General features: G+C 40.9%; 1 protein-coding gene across 6 annotated transcripts in view; it reads right to left on the reverse strand.

Moving 5' to 3' along the window:
• fgf12a (fibroblast growth factor 12a) overlaps window positions 1-25,984 on the reverse strand; it is a 105,132-nt gene that overhangs the window by 60,023 nt on the left and 19,125 nt on the right. For 2 of the 6 annotated variants that reach the window (XM_062022839.1, XM_062022838.1), the window contains one exon: window positions 8,473-8,520. The exons of 2 other annotated variants lie outside the window; for them this stretch is intronic. In XM_062022839.1, coding sequence (XP_061878823.1) covers window positions 8,473-8,520 — 48 coding nt within the window. Of the gene's footprint in view, window positions 1-8,472; window positions 8,521-9,234; window positions 10,048-19,913; window positions 20,272-25,984 lie in introns of those variants that run through there. 2 more of the 6 variants (XM_062022836.1, XM_062022837.1) reach the window with 2 other exon arrangements.

The raw sequence follows: 25,984 nt of genomic DNA on the forward strand, positions 1-25,984 counted from the left end.
AAGTCAGGGTATAAGGGAAAGTATGTCAAAGGAAATGGCTCCTAAAAATATCACTTTCATCATCGGACCATGCTCGTGTCTACAGAGATCAATTTGTAAAATGTTTGTTTGAACATTTGATTTTGTTTGAGAGACTTTCTGTGATGCAATCAAGTTTATTCTCTACTAAATTAGTAGTGTTTGAGAGAAGAACTAAACTAAAGAAATGACATTAGATCGCATTAATTTGTGTTCTTTTGTGGTTGCTATGCCTAAATATAACTAGAAGACCTACTTGTGTAAATAAACTAAGTCATGTTAAGTCCTAGTCATAAATATTTTAATTGTTGGTCCAATCCACTGCATTGTCCATTTTCATAACAATCTAAAAATGTGTTGTTGTGTAGGAAAAATAAGTGCTTTTTTTAACACAGATGATCACATTATAGCGTCTTTGGTGATATTTGTTAGCATCAAGAAAATATCCTTAATAGTATTGATACACTAGATGAATAAACTGAATCTTGATATCACTAGCAAACATTGCTGAACAATAGGGATATCTACAGCTAAATAATGAGCCAAAATATCAACTTCACAGCATAAAAACAACTGCAGACATGAATTGTAGACGAGACTAATATTTGTAGCAGGAAATCAACTGCAAACAAAAGTTTTTTTTTTGTCATTAGCATCACGATCACAGCAGCACTCGTTATGTCAATCAAATACGTTACTTAGGGATATACGAATAAATCCAACTTTGTCTTTCACTGATTAATGTTTAATTTGTGGACCCCTCAGATGTAAAGACATGATGTGCCTCCAATCTTTTCTTCTCTAAATCCGTGTATGTGTCAAAGGAAGTGAGGTAGTAGTAACCTCTTGGTGATGATAAACGGTTTAAATCTTTTTTTTAAATATTTTTCTTAAGAGTGTAAAACTCCACTCCATCCCATTTAAAATATTGTTTTCATGATAGCTTTTATAATTTGCCTTGAAACATTTCAAAATAAGCCAAAATCTGCACAGATTCGGTTAAATAAACAGTAGCCTAACGGAGCTTAGGCCATGGCCTGAAACCCAGAAGTGCCTCTAGGTCACGTGATTGCAACCCACCTATTTGCACTTTTCTTTGTTTTTGCTTTGTTTGTTCGCGCCGATGCGTTGTTCTGCATTACAATGTGGGAAGACAGTAATACATGACGCTAGCACGCTAATATCCGTTAAATAATGTTTAAAGGCCTACTGAAATGAAATTTTCTTATTTAAACGGGGATAGCAGGTCCATTCTATGAGTCATACTTGATCATTTCGCGATATTGCCATATTTTTGCTGAAAGGATTTAGTAGAGAACATTGACGATAAAGTTCGCAACTTTTGGTCACTGATAAAAAAGCCTTGCCTCTACCGGAAGTAGCGTGATGTCACAGGTTGTGGAGCGCCTCACATCTGCACATTGTTTACAATCATGGCCACCAGCAGAGAGAGCGATTCGGACCGAGAAAGCGACGATTACCCCATTAATTTGAGCGAGGATGAAAGATTTGTGGATGAGGAAAGTGAGAGTAAAGGATTAGAGGGCAGTGGAAGCGATTCAGATAGGGAAGATGCTGTGAGAGGCGGGTGGGACCTGATATTCAGCTGGGAATGACTAAAACAGTAAATAAACACAAGACATATGTATACTCTATTAGCCACAACACAACCAGGCTTATATTTAATATGCCACAAATTAATCCGCATAACAAACACCTCCCCCCTCCCGTCCATACAACCCACCAATATAAATCACACACCCGCACAACACACTCAATCCCACAGCCCGAAGTAACGTTCACCTCCATAAAGTTCATAGAGCACATATATTTCCCCCAAGTTACGTACGTGACATGCACATAGCGGCATGCACGTACAGGCAAGCGATCAAATGTTTGGAAGCCAAAGCTGCGTACTCATGGTAGCGCGTCTGCTATCCAACTCAAAGTCCTCCTGGTTGTGTTGCTGCAGCCAGCCGCTAATACACCGCTTCCCACCTACAGCTTTCTTCTTTGCTGTCTTCATTGTTCATTAAACAAATTGCAAAATATTCACCAACACAGATGTCCAGAATACTGTGGAATTTTGCGATGAAAACCGACGACTTAATAGCTGGCCACAATGGTGTCCCAATATGTCCGCTACAATCCGTGACGTCACGCGCAAACGTCATCATACCGAGACATTTTCAGCAGAATATTTCGCGGGAAATTTAAAATAGCACTTTACTAATCTAACCCGGCCGTATTGGCATGTGTTGCAATGTTAAGATTTCATCATTGATATATAAACTATCAGACTGCGTGGTCGGTAGTAGTGGGTTTCAGTAGGCCTTTAATGGTTCTGTTTAAGTAATTTATAGTTAACTCATTAATATCACTTTAACTTTGACAGCCCTAATTTATTTTACATTTCCGCTGCAATTTTTCCACCAGTGTATATGTCTTTAAATACACATCAACACTGATCCAATACACTGTGTAGCATAGACACCCTACTTACTGTACCTTGCAAGTTTGAAATAAAACATGAATCAATGACTTTACAGTGGAACCTCGATTTATAAACCTCTCATTATACGAACTTTTCGATTCATGAACCACAGATTGAAAAGAAATATGCTTTGTTGTAAGAAACTTGTCTTCGTGTACGAAAGTTTCATTGTGTGCCTGCAGTGCATCCACTTATTGATCTCTGTCAGCAGATCAGCAGTGTGCTTTTTAAGTGCTTTTTTCTTAGCTTTTTTACAGAATTGTTCTACCTCTTCTAGCTCAATATGAGTCCAAAGAAAGCAATAGACAAGTGATGTGTGGTTTGAAACACTCAGGAAGTATCCACAGTATTGTCGACATTACTTCTTCCTCCTTCCTTCAGCTGTATGCCAAGAAGATTACCCAACAAGTTTAAGTGGATTTTATTTTCTATTCATAATCATTGTAGCGGCCTGGATGTTCAAGTTAAGGAATGTCGTGATTTTAAACAGTGAGTGCACCACAGGGCTAGTGACAATGTGATGTGTTTTGTCGGCAGGGTAGCTACAGAGGACGACAGTTCAGCTACTCATTTTTGTTTTTGCTTTATTAAATAGATACAGTATAGAAGGGATTCATATGGCCTCACTCTTGGATGTTTCTTGCGTCAGAGGAAGGTGGGGGGGCGGGGGTTATTAATTTTGCAATGCAGCCTGCTGAAAAAGTGCAACTCTACATAGCAACTGACGCTGTGGTCAAAGTTGGAATTGCCACAAAACACATTTTAAGATATTCAATACTCTACTGCCATCTGGCAGCTTAAGTGGATAGTGAATCCCTCCAATTTGTCACGTTTCATGTGTCAGGTAAACCACGACAAATGGGGCCATATGAAGTTCCTTTCCAGTGTAGTTGACCTATTAACCCATTGTAATGTTTGATATACAGTTCTGTACAGCGCTTTAAATTGTGTTCAAAGTGTACAAACTTTTACTCAAATATGGACTTTTTCATCGAGAAATTTGCTTCGATATACAAACTTTCTATTTACAAACCATGTTCAAAAACCAATTAAAGGCCTACTGAAATGTGATTTTCTTATTTAAACGGGGATAGCAGGTCCATTCTATGTGTCATACTTGATCATTTTGCGATATTGCCATATTTTTGCTGAAAGGATTTAGTAGAGAACATTGACGATAAAGTTCGCAACTTTTGGTCGCTAATAAAAAAGCTTTGCCTGTACCGGAAGTAGCGTGACGTCACAGGTTGTGGAGTTCCTCACATCTGCACATTGTTTACAATCATTCCCACCAGCAGCGAGAGCGATTCGGACCGAGAAAGCGACAATTTCCCCATTAATTTGAGCGAGGATGAAAGATTTGTGGATGAGGAAAGTGAGAGTGAAGGACTAGAGGGCAGTGGAAGCAATTCAGATAGGGAAGATGCTGTGAGAGGCGGGTGGGACCTGATATTCAGCTTGGAATGACTAAAACACTAAATAAACACAAGACATATATATACTCTATTAGCCACAACACAACCAGGTTTATATTTAATATGCCACAAATGAATCCCGCATAACAAACACCTCCCCCCTCCCATCCATATAACCCGCCAATACAAATCAAACACCCGCACAACACACTCAATCCCACAGCCCAAAGTACCGTTCACCTCCGCAAAGTTCATACAGCACATATATTTCCCCAAAGTCCCCAAGGTTACGTATGTGACATGCACATAGCGGCACGCACGTACGGGCAAGCGATCAAATGTTTGGAAGCCGCAGCTGCGTACTCACGGTACCGCGTATCCAACTCAAAGTCCTCCTGGTAAGAGTCTCTGTTGTCCCAGTTCTTCACAGGCCAATGGTAAAGCTTGACTGTCATCTTTCGGGAATGTAAACAATGAAACACCGGCTACGTGTTTGTGTTGCTGCAGCCGGCCGCTAATACACCGCTTCCCACCTACAGCTTTCTTCTTTGCTGTCTCCATTGTTCATTAAACAAATTGCAAAAGATTCACCAACACAGATGTCCAGAATACTGTGGAATTTTGCGATGAAAACAGACGACTTAATAGCTGGCCACAATGGTGTCCCAAAATGTCCGCTACAATCCGTGACGTCACGCGCAAACGTCATCATACCGAGACGTTTTCAGCAGGATATTTTGCGGGAAATTTAAAATTGCACTCTACTAATCTAACCCAGCCGTATCGGCATGTGTTGCAATGTTAAGCTTTCATCATTGATATATACCCTATCAGACTGCGTGGTCGGTAGTAGTGGGTTTCAGTAGGCCTTTAAGTTCATGAATTGAGATTTCACTATATTTTTAAATTAATGTAAGCATTTAAGATGGCTAGCGATTGGCACTCTAATTGCCAGCTAGCGATTATAACCCAGCTAGCTATTCGCGGCACTCAACTGTAATATTTGAGTGTTTTAGTATTGCACAGCAAGTTAAAACCATTTTATACAGGATCTATAGGTAAGGGGTCCTCAAGCAGGACGATAAGCAGAGGCAACAAAAACGGTGGTACTTGCAAGGCAATATATTTTTGCGATGGTACTTTGTCTAAAGCGTTTGAGGACTAATGCTTTCAGATGCTCACTGAGCTGAAGGCTCATGCACGTATACAGTTCAAACTAAGGATTTTTCTGATACGAAAAATGCCCCAAAAACGTATTTGAATTCTGAGGTGCATGACCTCACTCATTTTCAAAGGTTGCACTGCAAAATGTATATATTACTTTATAGCTTAATTCAGGCACTATGAGCCAAATATGGGCCCGATGTTTAGTTTAGTTTATTTCTTCGGTCAGCGGTCAACAAAACAAACAGTTTTACATAAATTGACAATTTTACAGACAGAAAGGTTATAGGCTGAAGTTGAGCACTTATTTGGCCTAACCCTATTAACACTCTCAAATAAAAGATGTAGCCAAACCAAGAGACATTGGGCTCTGATCTTGAGCTTCATAGAAATGTGAAATTTACTTTACACAACATATTATAAATACACCTTATACACAACATAAAATACTGTTCAAATATATACACAGTAAAGACATGTGAAATATCCCTATTGGTGAAAGGCCAACTGAAACCCACTACTACCGACCACGCAGTCTGATAGTTTATATATCAATGATGAAATCTTAACATTGCAACACATGCCAATACGGCCGGGTTAGATTAGTAAAGTGCAATTTTAAATTTCCCACGAAATATTCTGCTGAAAACGTCTAGGTATGATGATGTTTGCGCGTGACGTCACGGATTGTGCGGACATATTGGGACACCATTGTGGCCAGCTATTAAGTCGTCTGTTTTCATCGCAAAATTCCACAGTATTCTGGACATCTGTGTTGGTGAATCTTTTGCAATTTGTTTAATGAACAATGAAGAAAGCAAAGAAGAAAGCTGTAGGTGGGATCGGTGTATTAGCGGCTGGCTGCAGCAACACAACCAGGAGGACTTTGAGTTGGATAGCAGACGCGCTACCGTGAGTACGCAGCTTTGGCTTCCAAACATTTGATCGCTTGCCCGTACGTGCGTGCCGCTATGTGCATGTCACATTCGTAACTTTGGGGAAATATATGTGCTGTATGAACTTTACGGAAGTGAACTGTACTTTGGGCTGTGGGATTGAGTGTGTTGTGCGGGTGTTTGAGTTGTATTGGTGGGTTATATGGACGGGAGGGGGGAGGTGTTTGTTATGCAGATTAACTTGTGGCATATTAAATATAAGCCTGGTTGTGTTGTGGCTAATAGAGTATATATACACTACCGTTCAAAAGTTTGGGGTCACATTGAAATGTCCTTATTTTTGAAGGAAAAGCACTGTACTTTTCAATGAAGATAACTTTAAACTAGTCTTAACTTTAAAGAAATACACTCTATACATTGCTTTTGAGGTAAATGACTATTCTAGCTGCAAATGTCTGGTTTTTGGTGCAATATCTACATAGGTGTATAGAGGCCCATTTCCAGCAACTATCACTCCAGTGTTCTAATGGTACAATGTGTTTGCTTATTGGCTCAGAAGGCTAATTGATGATTAGAAACCCCTTGTGCAGTCATGTTCACACATCTGAAAACAGTTTAGCTCGTTACAGAAGCTACAAAACTGACCTTCCTTTGAGCAGATTGAGTTTCTGGAACATCACATTTGTGGGGTCAATTAAACGCTCAAAATGGCCAGAAAAAGAGAATTTTCATCTGAAACTCGACAGTCTATTCTTGTTCTTAGAAATGAAGGCTATTCCACAAAATTGTTTGGGTGACCCCAAACTTTTGAAATGGTAGTGTATGTCTTGTGTTTATTTACTGTTTTAGTCATTCCCAGCTGAATATCAGGTCCCACCCGCCTCTCACAGCATCTGCCCTATCTGAATCGCTTCCACTGCCCTCTAATCCTTTACTCTCACTTTCCTCATCCACGAACCTTTCATCCTCGATCAAATTAATGGGGTAATCGTCGCTTTCTCGGTCTGAATCGCTCTCGCTGCTGGCCATGATTGTAAACAATGTGCAGATGTGAGGCGCTCCACAACCTGTGACGTCACGCTACTTCCAGTACAGGCAAGGCTTTTTTTATCAGCGACCAAAAGTTGCGAACTTTATCGTGGATGTTCTCTACTAAATCCTTTCAGCAAAAAAATGGCAATATCGCAAAATGATCAAGTATGACACATAGAATGGACCTGCTATCCCCGTTTAAATAAGAACATTTTATTTCAGTAGGCCTTTAAACATTTGTACCAATAATATACTATATACAAACACTTATAATTCCATTATTATTTATGTCACATATTTAGTTTTGTAATTAATATTGATCATAGTATTAACTACTGCTGTTGATTCCAAAGCAATATATTTTTCTAAGATATTGGTTTTTAAATGTGTGAATGGAACTGGAACATTTGAAGGAATCATCCAAGCTGTTCCACAGATGTACCACCCTGACAGAAACACATCTACTTTTTAACCTAGTTCTTATGTTTAATTTCTTAAAGACTGATGAATATCTGAGGTCGTATGAACTCTCCCTGGGTTTGAACCTCTCCTGTAGACACAGAGGCAGCTTTATATGTCACAATAGCAGTGTTGAGGTCAACAAGATCATGCAGTGTTAATGTTTTTAATTGAATAAAAAGAGCATTGGTTTTATCATAATACTCCGCATAATTTACAATTCTAATGGATTCCTTTTGTCTACTCAATCGCCAACTCACCTACCCCTGTGGTCGGGCTATCCATTCCTGGGACAGGCCCCTCATCCTCCATCACAGGCCAGGGTGAGGTGTGTGAGTGTAAGAGAAAGTGTGTGTGCATTTGCATGAAAGGTGCCTGAGAGCGCACACGACAGTAAATTACATGCGATCAGCACACTTCCATAAATGTTGTTGACGGCTTCCAATCATTTAGCAGTGAGAGTATTGTGAAAGAAGTCCGGGGCACAAAGCAAGTGTTGCCATGTGGAACATGAGGGGAGCAGCATAAAAAGGTCAAGACATGTACTTCATACTAATACAGGACAAGACATTTAGGCACGCTGACAATGGTGTCATGGCCGTGAAATGGTGAATGATCCCCTGCTCTAACAGCAGGGGGTGGGGGAACACACTATATCAATAAACACCAATAAACACCTATATACAATATATAGACTTAAGAGGGAGGATTCAACATTAACCAAAAAAAAAGAAGCAGAAATAAAGTGAGGAGGCGGAGCTAAGGAATCAGGTTTTTTTTTTGTTTTTTTCAAGACAGCCACACAAAGAGATGGAAGAAAAAATAAAAGTCAGCAATCAGACAGGTGTTGAAGCCCAACGGATTCCCCCCCCTTTCCTCAATGTGTCCCTCCCCGGCCCAGAAAAAAGAGGAAGGGGAGGGGGGGGGGCGGCGCAAAGATGGGGTGGAGACGAGAAGAAACACAGCACACACGGATGGAGGCTGAGCTACTGACCTAGCCTGCAGCCCTTATGGGACACCTGTGGAGGTTTCGAAGGTGCGTCTTACCAAGTAGGGGTGGAGGTTGGGACAGAAGGAAAAACAGTCTTTTAAAACAGGCAGAAGAGATCTTTTTAAATCCAGTGAATGGGCTTATATGAAGAAAAATGATGGGGTGGTCGACATTAACAAGGAGTTATACATACCTACCTGCCAAATATATATATATTTTTTTTTTTTTTTACTCTACCTTTGTGTGACTTTTTTTTTTTGCACAAACACAACCATCAATAAAAGCAGAGTAGCTCTTAATCACTGAGGCTATACCCTCTCCACTGCAGTAAAGCTCCCACTCTGCAATAAACATTTACCATTAAAACATTTCATCTGAAAAGAGCCTTGTGGTGCACTGCGGTGCGACTTATCCCCCTCCCCAATCAGCACTCATTTGGAATTAGGCAATTGACAACCTCTTTGGGAGGGAGGGGGTTCAATTTGTTTACAAAAAGGGGGAAGGTGTGTCTGGGGTGACGTCACAGCCGAGACATGTTCTGCACTTCCAGGCTGCTGCCAAAATGGAACAGGTTGCTTCTACATTGTGTGGGTCAGATTGAAGCCAGTGACTGCAGCACAATGCCTCTGCTGCTCCAAAGAGGGGCGGGGGAGGGTTTGGGTTGGGTTCGTGGAAGGAGGTGTGGGGGGAAGTGGGGGGGGGGTGTCCATTCGCACACATGAGATTGGTTAGGTGGCGGCGTGGCATCGGTGCTACGGCACTGACCTGGTCGCCGGCGCACGGGTCTTTTCTTGCCGCTGCAGAAGCGCACTTTGCTGAAGACCCCCAAAAAATGCCTCTCGCAAAGCGAGCGGGGGTCCTTGCTGGGGCTGGGCCGACGCTTCGACGTGGACACGCGGTCGCTGTTCGATTCCCTCGCCTGGCGTTTCTGGCGGATCAGAGAGCTGGCGATCGCAGCCATCTCCCAGAACTGAACCGAGTCTTTTTTTTTAAAGAAAAACAGGCAAGAGTCTAGTTGGGCTGAGGTTGTCACCTGCTGCAGATCATGCAAAAAGAGTGTTGGCCCAGAAAGGTTTCAGCCAAATGTCATTGTGATGAAGAAGTCCGGAACATCATTGAGATTCAGCATGCATCTTTGCGTGATGGACAACTTTGTTCCGCTGTCGGGACTTGCTATAAATCCCCGGCGTGCCAGCGACATGCAACAGTGTTGATAAGTTGGTGCAGCTTCGTGTCAGTGGAAACACTCCAGGTGACCAGCACGCTTCCCAGACCCTCAGCGGCACATCAGCCTTCCCCCCCTTATTTCTGCTTCTTCTGGTTCTTTTAAGAAATGAGTATCAGGGCTGCAAAAAAAAAAGGTCCTTTTGAATCCATGCGCAGAAAAGAAAGAGGGACGCAGTGGCTCCAGTGTGCTGTGAGCTCAGACGAGCCCATGCATGCACGCTTCAGTTCCAACGATGGCACCGGGAGGGGGGGCTGCGGGGGAGATGGATGCAGGGGAAGGGGAGAGATCTCCGTATCCAAAGCAACAATTAGTCAGAGAGTGCTATCATTCTTCCGTGTGTTCCGGTGCGTGGATGCTGTGGGTTTGTTCCATCGCCGAAAGGGAAAGTGAAAGCTCTATAAACCGCCCCCCCTCATCCCCACTTCCCCCTCCCTCTCTCTCTTTCTCCCCCTCCTTCCTTCTCCTCCCCCCTCTCCCTCTCTCCAACTCTTTTAACGCAACCATACGTGATTGTATTAGGAATTCTGCCATGCTACAAGAAGCAAAGTGGAAAACATCTGAATATACATTCAGACTAAACATGTGGATTTACACAAGAATGGCAAACATCACACCACTGAGGACATGAGTCAAAGCCCCTATATATAGTCATCTACTTTAGACGCAGTAGACATTGAAAGGTTCGAAGAAAACACATTTTTGGGTGTAATAATAGATGATAAAAATCAACTGGAAATGTCATATAAAAATATACAAGAAACACATCAATAATGAATAAAGCAAAATATGTCCTGGACCAAAAATCACTTCATATTGTCTACTGCTCACTAGTGTTACATATCTGAGTTATTGTGTAGAAATATGGGAAATAACTACAAAAGTACACTTCATTCACTAACGGTGTTACAAAAAAGATCAGTTATAATAATACATCATGTTGGATATAGAGAAGATACAAACACTTTATTTATTGAATCACAAATATTGAAATTCAATGATATGGTAATATTGCAAACCTCTAAAATGATGTAAACTATAACCTGCTGGCCAAGAATGTACAACAATTATTCTCATCGAAGGAGGAGAAATATAACCTTAGATTTAAAACATGTGTATGCGCGTACAACACTTAAAACCTTTAGTATATCTGTATTTAGAATTAAATTGTGGAACGGATTAAGCAAATAAATCCAACAAAGCAGCAATATGATTCAGTTTAAGAGACTGTTTAAACTACAAGTGTTCACAAAGTACACACAACAATAATTATGATGAACATCTTCAACCCTTTTTTTTTTAGATAAGAATTATTTATGTATTTGATATTTGTTTACTTCCATCCATCCCTCCATTTTGTCCATTGTCATTATGGTGGTACTTGGAGAGCTGAGCCTTTTCTGAGGTGGTACTGTACACTCAAAAACCTGATCCAAGCCACTCTTTGGGGTGATATATTAAAATCGAATTTGATTAGCGTAAATAAATGTAAAATAATCATACACATTTAATTTCATTGGTATAACATTCCTCCCACCGCCAAAAACATGCATCTGGGGATAGGTTGATTGGCAACACTAAATTGGCCCTAGTGTGTGAATGTGAGTGTGAATGTTGTCTGTCTATCTGTGTTGGCCCTGCGATGAGGTGGCGACTTGTCCAGGGTGCACCCCGCCTTCCGCCCGAATCCAGCTGAGATAGGCTCCAGCACCCCCCGCGACACCAAAAGGGACAAGCGGTAGAAAATGGATGGATGGACTATGGGTATCTTGACACTAACTTTAACATAAACATTTATAATAATAAGGTACTACCCATAAGGGGGAGTGACTTGGCGAAAAATAACCATTCCATATGTTATGGAACATAGAAGACAGTTACACTGAACACTCTGAGGTAACACGGAAGACTGACTTAAAAGACGTAGAAAATAGGTGTTCAAAATCCAAATTAGGGGCCTAAATGCAGCCCCAACAATTGTTCACACTTTCTATTTTGTGTGACATATATTTCACACTATTTCACTCAAAATTTAAACAAATGGAATGCATGTTTTGGACTAAAACGATTTAATGGGAAATACATTGCTCAATAATTAACTTTTTCAGTGCAAAAAAACTAATTTGACAGGATTAAAACATAAATTAGCAAGCCTTCTCGACACAACTCCCGCACCAGGAATCCAAGCCACGACATCTTTTGCAGGAACAAGCATTGACACTGCACGCTTTGGAGGACAGTGAGCTACTTAGGGACATATTACAATCAGAGGCTAGGAATAGGTTTGTGATATTATGTCCTTCATTCATTGACATTTTACCTTCTCAGCATATAGCAAAATAAATGACAAACATTACAAAGAATGATACACAATATTATCAAACTATTTGTTTCGACATCTACTGTATAACACAGAGCAAAGGGCAAAATGTGATTTGTTTTGTGGGGGTTATGTGCTAAAGGGTATGAGGAAAGGTTGTAGATATAATCATTGGAATACTTCTATCTCATTTACAAAGGTAGGCCTACAACCGCTACATTTTCAATGTGTATTGTGGGGGGGAAAATGCACAGAAAAAAAGCAATACTATGTTAAAATGCATGTGTCAGCACATACTAATGAACATATATATGTATGATATGTAAATGTGTCAGGTTGTAGCTAAAGGACAATTTTCGCCTGTAGTCCCCATGATTGATGTACTGCATGACAATAACATGATCAATAAAACAAAGAAAAGTCAGGATCACTACCACAGACTCATTAACATTTGGGTAATTAATGAAAAGAAAAAACAGGTAATTATTTAAAAAAATAATGAAACAAAATAGAAATAAAATAAAAAAAGAGAAATGTATATGTACTGCGTTGCACACAGCCCAGATAAAATGTCAGGATGTAAAAATATAGATGTGTAAATGCATGTCTATAAGTGCTCATTTTATGACCTTGAATAAATTACCTTATTGATTGTGTTTATTCATTTACATTTGTTTTCATCAGCCATTTTATTATATTTTTTCCAAGGACAAAAAAATGTGGACAAACTGTAACTTAAGAGTAGTCAGTGTACAGCTAATGAAGCAATAACCCAACACACAGCCATTATTGTATGCGCTGAAAGTGTGTCCAAAGTCTGAAATCCTCTTGGACTTGGGATTCTTGCATGAGAGCTGCACAGGTTGGTACTGGAATCCTCCTCCGTGCAGCACTCATGCAGCCCCAGACCATGACTCTACCACCACCACGCTTCACTGTAAGACACACTTCTTCTCTTGGTAGTACATTGCCACACATCCAGACCAACTATGGCTGCCAATTGAGTTACTTTTATTGCAAATCAATACATGCTGTACACTGACTACTCTAAAGTATATCCATGTTTCATTGGTATTGTTGCTTGAGGGTGTAAAATCAAATATAATATGCATACAATAATCAAATATAATATGCATACAATGTGTGGCAGGAAGAGTGTCTTCACCAGCACACTAAATCTTCCTTTCTGCATGAAATATTTAGAAGGTGTTTTTACAGATCATCATTTTCCTTTCAAAGGAAAAAAAAAAAAGTATTTTATTCATACGCTTTTCCTTTACATAACACTTGAATACAACAGAATGTTTGAGGGTGAGATAAGGAGGGGCAGTTCGCTTTCCACAGGAGAGAGTAGGGACAAACAAGGTATGCAAGCAAGAGTCTAAATCAGGTCGTAATGTTATTGGCTTGTCGTTTACTTGGTAGAATGGATATGTCAGGGCAGCAACAAGAAATAATGGATAAACACGTCTATCATTCCAACAGTAGTGTGGGTTCCCTGCATGGGCATCTTTCAATGCACGTCTTATAATCAGAGACGGTCAACTTAACAGGAGTAAGGCCTGCTCACACATGATATGTTTATGTAGGTCTGCTGCCCCCGTGTGGAAGAAACATTTACTACAGGTGTTTAGTTTTCATCAGGGTTTATTCAGAAGTCATCAATGTTTAATATCAAGTAAAAATGTTGGTGTATTTTTGTGGCATGTGTATCTTTAAATTGAACTATTTCCTATCTATTTTTAAGTTTTAAATTTGTGCATTTTTTTGATATTGGAACTATTTAAATCTCATGTTCATGGAGTTTAGCACTCCCAATGTAATACTGTTTTTGTGACAATATTGAGCAAATAATGCACCATAAAACAAAATATTCATAATGCTGTTTAATTTTCTATCTTAATTTTTTATACTTTTTTTTTTTTTTTTTTCATTTAACAGAGGAATCATAATACAAGTACTGAGAAAACAAAAATAGCCAATTCTGCACAAGGCGTCAATTTAAAATGTCGTGCATCTGCAAGATGTTTAAAAATATTCACCCAGTAGGCTTTCAGACAGGGACAGGACCAGAACATGTGTGTTTGTTTGCAGGAGTCGATTGACATTGATTACATGTGTCTGCAACATTGGCATACATTTTGGAAAGTTTAGAGTTAGTAAACTAGATGCGATGGACAACCTTAATCTGTATTAGATTAAGCTTTGAAAAATATGTGCTATCATTTATTTGTATCAATGCAGATCTCCAGTCATTGTCATCCAGAACCTTGCCAAATTCTGCTTCCCAGTCTTTTCTAATCTTTTCTATCTTTATTTCAATCAACTATTATTAATTTGACCGAAGTTACTGTATATTAATATTTTCTAGTAAAATTCTGCTTTTGGAATGTTTAATGTCTAAAAGTGGTTTATATATTTTCTTGGCCAACATATTCTCAAAGGGGATATCAACCAGTAAATACTTGTGCCTGCAACCCAAGTAATAGTTACCTTAATATTTATTTCACAATTTATATATACAATTTAAATACACAACAATATGTTGTGTATTTAAATTTAGTGTACTCAATTATGAGAAAATGGCTTAATTATGCTAGAAAAAAATTACAATTGAATATGAATTTTGCATTAGAAGGGATTAGACTTATGCAAATATATAAAAACACAGCCTGTCAGATTCTAACAAACAACATTGACAACACAGTGCAGGGGCATCGAAACAGTGTGAGAAAGTTGCGTTATATACAAAACTATCTCTGATTTACAAAAATGGTGAATATTATGGATTGTTATTACAAGAGAAGAGCATGATGTGATTATTTTCAAGCACACATTGACACCTGATAAAAGCCTGGTATAAATTTGACACATTTGAACATGAGGCTCAAAGACTGCAGCAGGTAAATTGATGTGGGGGTGATCAAGGGGATGGGTCAAATGCAGAGGACAAATTTCACCACACCTAGTGTGTGTGTGACAATCATTGGTACTTTAACTTTAACTTTAACTTAATGTGCTGCTGCCAAAACGATGATGTGAAATGTAGCTTTCATGTTTGCAATACAGGAGGGAATACCTGACATTTCAGCTTGCAAAACATACCATCCATCCATCCATTTTCTACCGCTAGTCCCTCTCGGGGGTCACAGGGGTGGCTAGAGCCTATTCCAGCTGCATTTGGGCAGAAAGCGGGGTACACCCTGGACAAATTGCCACCTCATCGCAGGGCCAACACAGATAGACAACATTCACACACTAGTCTCAACTTATCCCCAGGTGCATGTCTTTGGAGGTGGGAGGAAGGCGGAGTACCTGGAGGGAACCCACGCAGTCACAAGGAGAACATGCAAACTCCACACAGAAAGACCCCGAGCCTGTGGATCAAACCCAGGACCATCTTATTGTGAGGCACCAGCACTAACCCCTGGTATCACCGTGCTGCCCCAAAGAATAGCATCTTATACCAAATTTGATAATACGCACCCCTTATTTCACCAAGTCTGACAGACGATTCAGTGACAACTAATTTCTTCCTGATATCGTACATTTGAGGATAATTTATAGACACAATAAATGTATTAACAATACAAGCATCAGCAGGCACTGTATGTACTGCAGTCGGAGTGAAATGTTGAGATAATTGATGATTTTCAAGCAGACAAACATACTTTGATTCATATTTGCATGTGTTATTTATTATGAATAATAGATATGTACGGGGGCAGCACGGTGGAGCAGGGGTTAGTGCATGTGCCTCACAATTTGAAGGTCCTCAGTTCAATCCCGGGCTCGGGATCTTTCTGTGTGGAGTTTGCATGTTCTCCCCTTGACTGCGTGGGTTCCCTCCGGGTACTCCGGCTTCCTCCCACCTCCACAGACATGCACCTGGGGATAGGTTGATTGGCAACACTAAATTGGCCCTACTGTGTGAATGTGAGTGTGAATGTTGTCTGTCTATCTGTGTTGGCCCTGCGATGAAGTGGCGACTTATCCAGGGTGTACCCCACCTTCCGCCCGAATGCAGCTGAGAAAGGCTCCAGCAACCCCCGCGACCCTGAAAGGGACAAGCGGTAGAAAATGAATGGATGGAGATGTGTACGGTATAAGTCAATGTTATGGCTCTACACAATGTTTTGGGACCTGGAGAGAAACCAAAAACCGCTGAAAAAGTTTATGAAACAATGCGCCGACTCGTGAAGGTGTGATGAGGGTTTATCCAACAGAACAAATAAAAAGCTTTTATTCTTGACTACCACAGATCCCAGTGTGTGCTGCTTCTGCTCCAGTTGTCTCAAAGGAGTCCACTGTGCCTGATGGAGTTTCTAATTATCTGCCCTGATTTTTTTTGAGAGACACTTCAGCTAAAGTACCAGCGATAAACCACCACAGTGCAGGAGCCTTCAATAGGGGCCAAAGCTGTTCATTTGGCCCGCCAAACATCCCCCAAATAATGAAGCCACTCAGAGAAGTGTTCATTGATGCAGTATGTCCTCCGCTGAGCAGGGGCGACAGCAAAACACAGGCTGATGTAACGGCAGCGTAGAAGAAGAAAAACATGTTAAGTGGGGATACGCATCGTAACGCCGCTCAAAATTCTTACATGATACGCATTAAAAGTGAAAGACAGGAAGTGCGTTTTTCACAAATGCATCTACTCTGCAATTAAACACAAGCGGTAATGAAAGGCAAAGTATTTGCCACAGGAGTGAAGATCCAGACAAGCATTTTGGGCTCCTCCACAAGCCAGGGGAGTGTGTCGCGAAAGGTGAGGCGTGGAAGCGTGCCGAACAACTCTGCAAGCGTGCCGGGAGTCTGTGAGTCATGACTAGTGATAGTGATGAAGACAGAACTTGGAGACACTAAATATGTAAATCAGGATTCTTCAAAATTCAACCATGGGCCTATTTGCCAAAATTTTAGAAAATAAATAAATAAAATAGAACAAAAGAACATAACGTAAAAAGAAAAAACTGAAAAGTAGATACTAACATCTATTAAAACAAAGATTTGTAAATGTTTTTTTTAACATTTAAAAAAAAATGATATGAACCTGAGTCAAGATCAATTAAGCAAATTAGTTAATGATGTCAATTTGACAAAAGCAAGAAAAGCCTAAAGTTATTTCAATTTTTTTTGCCATACCATAATATGATGAAGCGTATGTAGCACTTGGCTTCACTGGAACCTCGCTGGGAGACCAGGAAAGACCAGTGTGTTGTTTCCTTTAATGTTGATAAGTTATGCAGAGGTGTACATATAACAATTTTATAGACAGATTATACATTTATAGTATAGTGATAGAGGTGACAGAGCTTTCGCCGCTGCTGCTCCCTAGCTCTGGAACGACCTACCTCTGAGTGTTAGACAGGCATCCTCTCTTCCTGTTTTTAAATCTCTCTTAAAAACATACTTTTATTCCATGGCTTTTAACACTGAGTGATATCCATCCTGCTATGGCGCCCCATAATACACCGGCTTTGAAACTGTTTTAATGTTTTTATGTTCTATTTATTTTAGTTAGTTATTTTTTATCGTGCTCTGTTTGTGTTGTGTTGTGCTGTGTTTGCTCGTTTCTCTTGTGTTATCTTTTAAAGGCCTACTGAAACCCACTACTACCGACCACGCAGTCTGATAGTTTATATATCAATGATGAAATCTTAACATTGCAACACATGCCAATACGGCCGGGTTAACTTATAAAGTGCAATTTTAAATTTCCCGGCAAACTTCCGACTGAAAACGTTTCGATATGATGACGTTTGCGCGTGACGTCAACAGTTGAAGCGGAATTATTCGGAGCCCATTGAATCCAATACAAAAAGCTCTGTTTTCATCTCAAAATTCCACAGTATTCTGGACATCTGCGTTAGTGAATCTTTTGCAATTTGTTTAATGAACAATGGAGACTGCAAAGAAAAAAGTTGTAGGTGTGATCGGTGTATTAACGGCAGACTACAGCAACAACCAGGAGGACTTTGAGATGGATAGCAGACGCGCTAGCCGCCGACCTCACCTTGACTTCCTCCGTCTCCGGGCCGCCGACCGCATCGGTGATCGGGTGAAGTCCTTCGTCGTACCGTCGATCGCTGGAACGCAGGTGAGCACGGGTCGTGATGAGCAGATGAGAGCTGGCGTAGGTGCAGAGCTAATGTTTTTAGCATAGCTCTGTCGAGGTTCCGTAGCTAAGTTAGCTTCAATGGCGTCGTTAGCAACAGCATTGCTAAGCTTCGCCAAGCTGGAGAGCATTAACCGTGTAGTTACATGTCCAGAGTTTGGTAGTATTGTTGATCTTCTGTCTATCCTTCCAGTCAGGGACTTATTTGTTTTGTTTCTATATGCAGTTAAGCCCGATGCTATCACGTTAGCTCAGTAGCTAAAGTGCTTCGCCGATGTATTGTTGTGGGGATAAAAGTCACTGTGAATGTCCATTTCGCGTTCTCGACTCTCATTTTCAAGAGGATATAGTATCCGAGGTGGTTTAAAATACAAATCCGTGATCCACAATAGAAAAAGGAGAGAGTGTGGAATCCAATGAGCCCTTGTACCTAAGTTACGGTCAGAGCGAAAAAAGATACGTTCTGCACTGCACGCTAGTCCTTCACTTTCACGTTCCTCATCCACAAATCTTTCATCCTCGCTCAATTTAATGGGGTAATCGTCGCTTTCTCTGTCCGAATCTCTCTCGCTGCTGGTGTAAACAATAGGAAAATGTGAGCAGCCCTTCCTCCGGTGTCGTCATGCTACTTCCGGTAGGGGCAAGGCTTTTTTTATCAGAGACCAAAAGTTGCGAACTTTATCGTCGTTGTTCTATACTAAATCCTTTCAGCAAAAATATGGCAATATCGCAAAATGATCAAGTATGACACATAGAATGGATCTGCTATCCCCGTTTAAGTAAAAAAAAATCATTTCAGTAGGCCTTTAACCTGCCCATTGTACAGCACTTTGGCTACCCCTGTGGTAAATTTTAAATGTGCTTTATAAATAAAGTTGATTTGATTTTATAGTCAAAGGGAGAGTGGGGGGGATATATTTTCTTCTTCCTAGGGGGGCGTAACAGAAAATATTTGAGAAGCACTGAGTTAATGTAGCGACACAACAGGAATTTACAACTGTCTCTTGAGTATGAAGCCCAATAAAACTACTTATTAGACTCCAGTGCAACTTTTCCAAGTATGTTCTCCAGCTGTAAATGTCATGTTTCACGTTTTAAGTTTTTTATAGTCCCACCCAACTCAACTATGGACGTCATATTGCAGCATGTGTAAATGTGCATGTATGAGTCAGAGACATGCTATATACATTCAAACCAGAAAGTTACGTTTAATTGTAATGATCATAATGTTTCTCTGCTTTTGTATTGCCTAAGTATTGATTAGTAATTGTATTATCATCTGTGTGGGCTGTAGCACAGAAACTTTCCAAAGTTTGGAGTATACGTCAACTTGAGCAACGGCTTCAAGGTCTAAATAAATTTGACAGTCCAGATGCAAGGACTAAGAATAATAGACATTTTTAGAAGTACAACTGACGTAAGAAGAAATTGTCTACGATACCAGGAAATGAAAAGTTTGGGAACTGCGGCCTAGTGGTGTCTATATCCACGTTACTGATTGCCGTCTTTAGTTTTGGGGACTTTGACGCGACATTGCACCCGTTGGCGCACAGGCTGAAGCGCGGAGGACTGCGGGGCTCGGCAGCTGACTGGTGCACACTTAACTCAGCGCTAAAGGAGAGACTCCATGCATGCGCCGCAGCCACACACACACACACACACACACACACACACTGGACTTGTTGTGGCCAATGAAACCACTCAACCTCCATCCTCTTCATCCTCACCATCATCCCGCCCCCCCTCCACAAAACGAGCACGGTGTGTGTGAGGTCTCTCACCGTTGGTGATAGTGGGCGACTTCGATCGTTGTCCACAGAAACACTGCAGCATATGCGCTCCTTTCTGAAGGAATGGCCTCAGAATCCTCATTGATTTGGCTTTGATGGGAGCCTGTCTCAATCCAAACAATGGTACACCACAACACAGCATGCAGGGTCAGGCAGCATCGCCTCTATCTCTCTACAGCCTCGGAAGGGCACAGGCTGTGGGACACGTTAGGCTAGGATCAGGCATTTTGAGGCAGTCTCCCCACCACCACCTTACTCCAGGCTTCTCATCTAGTCCGCTCGGTCTACTGTCGGCATCCACACTCCTCTCGTTTCTCCAGGCAACGCAAGGACGACACACTGTGCTCCAATTGTATGGCACCGTCAGCGGACGTAAGAGCAGGGGGGGAAAAAAAGAGACAAGGAGAAGAGAGAGCGGTGGGTAGGAGGAGGAGGAGAGGAGCGATGGGGGAGGTTTTGTGCATGAGGGAGGGGAGACGCGGAGCATGCACGCCAAACTTAAGCTGCATAAGTAGCAAGCAAGCAAGCTGGCCGGTGTTTGGGTGAGGTAATGCAGGAGTTGAAGAAATGATGTGCAGGCTTTCATAGATGGAAGCCTGCACATCAAACATTTCCTTTGTGATCATACAAACTAAATGTTTGAGATCCTTAGTGATTTTTAGTGCTACTATTTACTGCAGAGAGTACCAGGCATAATAGGGATAAGATATTTATTAGAGGGGACGGCATAACTAGACAGTAGAACCTTAATTTACAAACCCACTCATTATACAGACTTTTCGATTTACAAACCACGGACTGAAAAAAATATTCTTTGGTGTACAAAACTTGTCTTAGTGTGGGAACATTCCGTTCACCCATTGTGTGCCTCGAAGCGCAGCCAATTTGTGCCACAGCACATCTGATCGATCCCCAGTGCCCATTCGGTCACCACGGCAGTGCTGTCTTTAGCTACTGTGCTACTTTAGGTGATTTTAAAGTACCAGTATGAAGGAAAAACACGTTGCCTCTATTTTGAAGCTATTATCGTATGATTTTACAACACCAAAAGACTTACAAAGTTTGTGAGTACATAGATATGATGGAAATAGTATGAATTTCAATGATAGTCCCGAGCCATTTTGGGAAATAATGAGCAAGCCAATCACAAGAACCAGAACCTTATATTTTTGAGCCTGAATATAAGGAGGATCATCTACAAGTTTTAGAGGCTGAGTGCTAAACAGATCCAGCTTCAGTGAAACACTATAGCATCATGTAGCAGTATTGCTAAGTGCTAAACAGGAAATATATACTATGAACATAAAACAATCACTTACTGTAAAATGTCTGCTTTCACAGGGATGCCGACTGATAAGATATTCTTACTTCCCGTTTAGATGAAAAATTAATCATAATCCATACGAAGGGTTAAAAGCAAAAGTTGCTGCAGGCGCTCGTCTTTGGTTTTCACGTCTTTCTCTCAATCCCAGAGTATAAAATTGAATGTCACAGATGAACAACTTCTCAATATATGGCTAAACCATCCTATTATCCAGGTGAGAGTCATGATTTATAATTTACAATAACTTTGACAAACTGAGACGCGATCTGCCTGGCAGCAGTAGACCGGCTGACAGTATGTCAATACAGCAGCATAAGCTAGTTAGCTCTCTGTGATTAATGTGCTGCTAAAAAATGTTTATCTGTTAGTGATTATGACAACAATATTGCTGATATTTGTCAATATTCAGGTCACGAAATGTAAATAGTGTATTGTTGCCGTGTTTTGGATGGTTATTTAGAAGCCCCTGTTCGATCAATTGATAGCGGATGTTTTAATTTATTTATTTACCATTTCGAATACAAAAAAAAGCATGCGTTAATAATAAACAGCACATCTCTTTCCAATGTATGTGTATTTCAATCATCACTGAACTGCTGATATGGGCAGAGTGCTGAAGCGTTCCCCTTCTGACATCATCCCACCCCGAATCTACGGAAATTGCCGAAGACATTCAGAGCGGAATATCTAAAGTGGCCATCTGAAATTGTGGCATTTTGTGATGTTTAGACGCTATTTTCACACACTTTTCAGATTGTAAATACAATTCAGTATATAAAGTCAACTTGTTTTTCCTTTATATTGGTGCTTTAAGCAAAGTGTGCACGTTGCGTGATGACGTCATCCTAAGGCAATCCTTTGAAAAAATGGCAAGCGATTCCAAGGAATTGATGAACTGGGAGCCGCTTCTGAACAAGAACCAGCTTTCGATTCCCATCCTTACGTGCGTCGCTTCTTTTTTATGGAGTGCGCCTGCAAATTCCGCGATGTCTAGCCAAAGGAAATCCGACAAGCTAGGACGCTCTAAGCCCCGTGCGTCTCCGGATCCAAATATCATGGAGGAGTTGGTTATCAACATGGCCCTCTGTAAGTGGATAAGTCAGAAGGTGGACGAAATGAGAGCAAACATCCTCGTCAATCTTAAAGGCCTACTGAAATGATTTTTTTTGTATTCAAACGGGGATAGCAGATCCATTCTATGTGTCATACTTGATCCTTTCGCGATATTGCCATATTTTTGCTGATAGGATTTAGTAGAGAACATCGACGATAAAGTTTGCAACTTTTGGTCGCTGATAAAAAAGCCTTGCCTGTACCGGAAGTAGCGTGACGTCGCAGGTTGAAGGGCTCCTCACATTTGCACATTGTTTACACCAGCAGCGAGAGCGATTCGGACCGAGAAAGCGACGATTACCCCATTAATTTGAGCCAGGATGAAAGATTCGTGGATGAGTAACTAGGACTAGAGTGCAGTGAATGACGTATGTTTTTTCGCTCTGACTGTAATTTAGGTAAAAGGGCTCATTGGATTCCACACTTTCTCCTTTTTCTATTGTGGATCAAAGATTTGTATTTTAAACCACCTCAGATACTATATCCTCTTGAAAATGAGTCGAGAACGCGAAATGGACATTCACAGTGACTTTTATCTCCACGACAATACATCGGCGAAGCACTTTAGCTACGGAGCTAACAAGATAGCATCGGGCTTAACTGCAGATAGAAACAAAAGAAATAAACCCCTGACTGGAAGGATAGACAGAAAATCAACAATACTATTAAACCATGGACCTGTAACTACACGGTTAATGCTTTCCAGCCTGGCGAAGCTTAACAATGCTGTTGCTAACGACGCCATTGAAGCTAACTTAGCTACGGGACCTCGTCAGAGCTATGATAAAAACATTAGCGCTCCACCTACACCAGCCCTCATTTGCTCAACACCCGTGCTCACCTGCGTTCCAGCGATCGACGGAGCGACGAAGGACCTCACCCGATCATCGATGCGGTCGGCGGCTAGCGTCGGATAGCGCGTCTGCTATCCAAGTCAAAGTCCTCCTGGTTGTGTTGCTGCAGCCAGCCGCTAATACACCAATCCCACCTACAGCTTTCTTCTTTGCAGTCTTCATTGTTCATTAAACAAATTGCAAAAGATTCACCAACACAGATGTCCAGAATACTGTGGAATTTTGCGATGAAAACATAGCTTTTTGTATTGGATACAATGTGTCCGAATACTTCCGTTTCAACGATTGACGTCACGCGCATACGTCATCATACATAGACGTTTTCAACCGGAAGTTTCGCGGGAAATTTAAAATTGCACTTTATAAGTTAACCCGGCCGTATTGGCATGTGTTGCAATGTTAAGATTTCATCATTGATTTATAAACTATCAGACTGCGTGGTCGGTAGTAGTGGGTTTCAGTAGGCCTTTAAATCTTGTGTCAGACGGGAGATGGTGGCTGCCATTGAGACATTCTATCGTCCCATAGTGGAGCCATCGCTAGCCTGGAGTGCACTGCTAATGCTAACGAGCTAACCAAACTCTGCACTAGCATCAACAAGCTGTCACCGTTGATCTCCTCTCTAAAAAAAAAATTGCGATGATCTGGAGGGCCGCTGGAGGTGGAATAATGTCAGAGTGGTGGGCCTTCCTAAGGGCAGTGAGGGCCCCCGGCCAACTGAGGTCACCGTTCAATTCTTGCAGGAGGTCCTAAATCTTGTCGACAAGCCCACAATGGACCGTGCCCTCCGCGCCAAGTCTAAAGACGGCCAACCTCCTCAGGCTTAGTTGCATGAGTGAATTTATTTCAAGTCTAAAACCAGATTCTGCGCAGGGCGGGTGATGCTTCTCCGCTATCCTGTATGGGCAAGAGGATTTCAATTTTTCCCACTCCACCCCGGCCGTGGCTCGGAAGCGAACGGCCTTTGCTGCGGTGCAGAAGAGGCTATATTCATGTCCCAACGTGAGGTTTGGTCTTTTCTTTCCAGCAATGTTGTGGATCACTTTTTTTCAACGGCCAGAATCAACAAAGACGGCAGACTTTGTCGACAAAAACAATAAAATGGCCACTGTTTTCTTTTCCTTTTCTTTGCATCAGTCAAGCTTATTTTTTGAGTTTTTAAATAGACTTACATTTTTGTATACCGTTTATTTGATGTTTGCATCCTTTTGCTATGACCCAGCCTAATCTAACAACCACGTTGCGTGGGTGTGGCATTAGGTTTACCAGGTTTAATTACAAAGGTCTTTTTAATCCTATAAAACTAAGTAAGATATTTCATTATCTCACTCATCTGGGCGCCCAAATAATCTTCTTGCAGGGGACTCATCTTAAACTTTCTGATCACTTCAGGCTGAGGAGAAGATGGATAGGACAGACTTACCACTCTACATGTTTGGGCAAATCGAGGGGAGTTCTTATTTTGCTACATAAATCTCTCCCTTTTGTACACTTCAATGGTATTTCTGATCCCATTGGCCAGATTTTCAACACCCCAGTAGCCCTCGTAAATGTTTATGCTCCCAACTATGACAAAGACACTTTTTTCAAACGTCTTTTTCTGAATCTCCCTAACCTGTCAATGTACTATTAAATACTAGGAGGAGACTAACTGTTGGCTCGATCCCCAGCATGACTGATATTCACCCAAAACGTGGCCACTGTCAAGGTCCGCTAAGATAATTCAGTCTTTTATGGAAGAATTTTCTGTTTCAGATGTCTGGTGCTTTTTAAATCCCTCTAGGAGGCAATATTCCTTCTTCTCTCACATTCATCACCACTTTCACCCGCAATAACTCTTTCTAGTTGATAGTAAATTACTTGTATCTATATCTATATGCAAATATGATGCAATTGTTATCTCTGATCATGCTTTAATTTCAGTATTTTTTTCTTAGAAAACCTGACAACCACACGTGCGCCTTGGCGTCTAAATGAGGACTTTGTGGATATTGTTCCGTGTCAAATAGATTTTTTTGTGCTCTTGAACAAGACTCCCGGGATGACGGCCTCTGTACTCTGGGAGGCGCTGAAGGCATACATTAGGGGGGAGATAATATCCAATACAAGTTATGAGAAAAAACTCAGGAAGAATAAATTGACAAGTTTGACATAACGCATATCTCTGGTAGGTAACTTGTACTCCACCTCTCAAAACCCAGACACTTATAAGGAAAGGCTCTCTCCACAGGCATAACTAAATGTCCTTGCGACAGACCGTGCTACTGAACAAGTACTTGGTTCTCGATCTCAGTTTTCTGAGCATGGCGATTAAACTGGTAAACTATATTCCGCAGATTTAATCAAATTCAGTTATAGTTACAGATGATCTTTACATAAATAATATATTTAGGAATTTCTATGCATCCCTTTACTCATCTTCTCATCGTTCTACTCCTGAGCTTGATGACAATCTGGACATTCCGTTGGTTGATCAGTCTGCTGCGGTAGAGTTAGAGAGACCAATTACTGCTGAATTCAATGTTGAAGCCTTATCAATAAACAACAGAACATCCCGTTGAACAAAGAGCATTTGACATGTGTTCAATTGTATTTCTGGACTATATATGTCAAAAATCCAATAAACAAATTTTTTTTTTAAATGTTTACTTTTATTAAAATATAGACTGAAGACTGGAACCCATTATTCAAATGTACATTGTTTCTTATGGCAAAACTGATTTCAAATATAGCAACTTTTTTTTATTCCCGAATGCCGTTCAAGAACCAAT

This window comes from Entelurus aequoreus, linkage group LG16 (genome assembly GCF_033978785.1).
Source record: "Entelurus aequoreus isolate RoL-2023_Sb linkage group LG16, RoL_Eaeq_v1.1, whole genome shotgun sequence".
Classification (NCBI taxonomy): Eukaryota; Metazoa; Chordata; class Actinopteri; order Syngnathiformes; family Syngnathidae; genus Entelurus; species Entelurus aequoreus.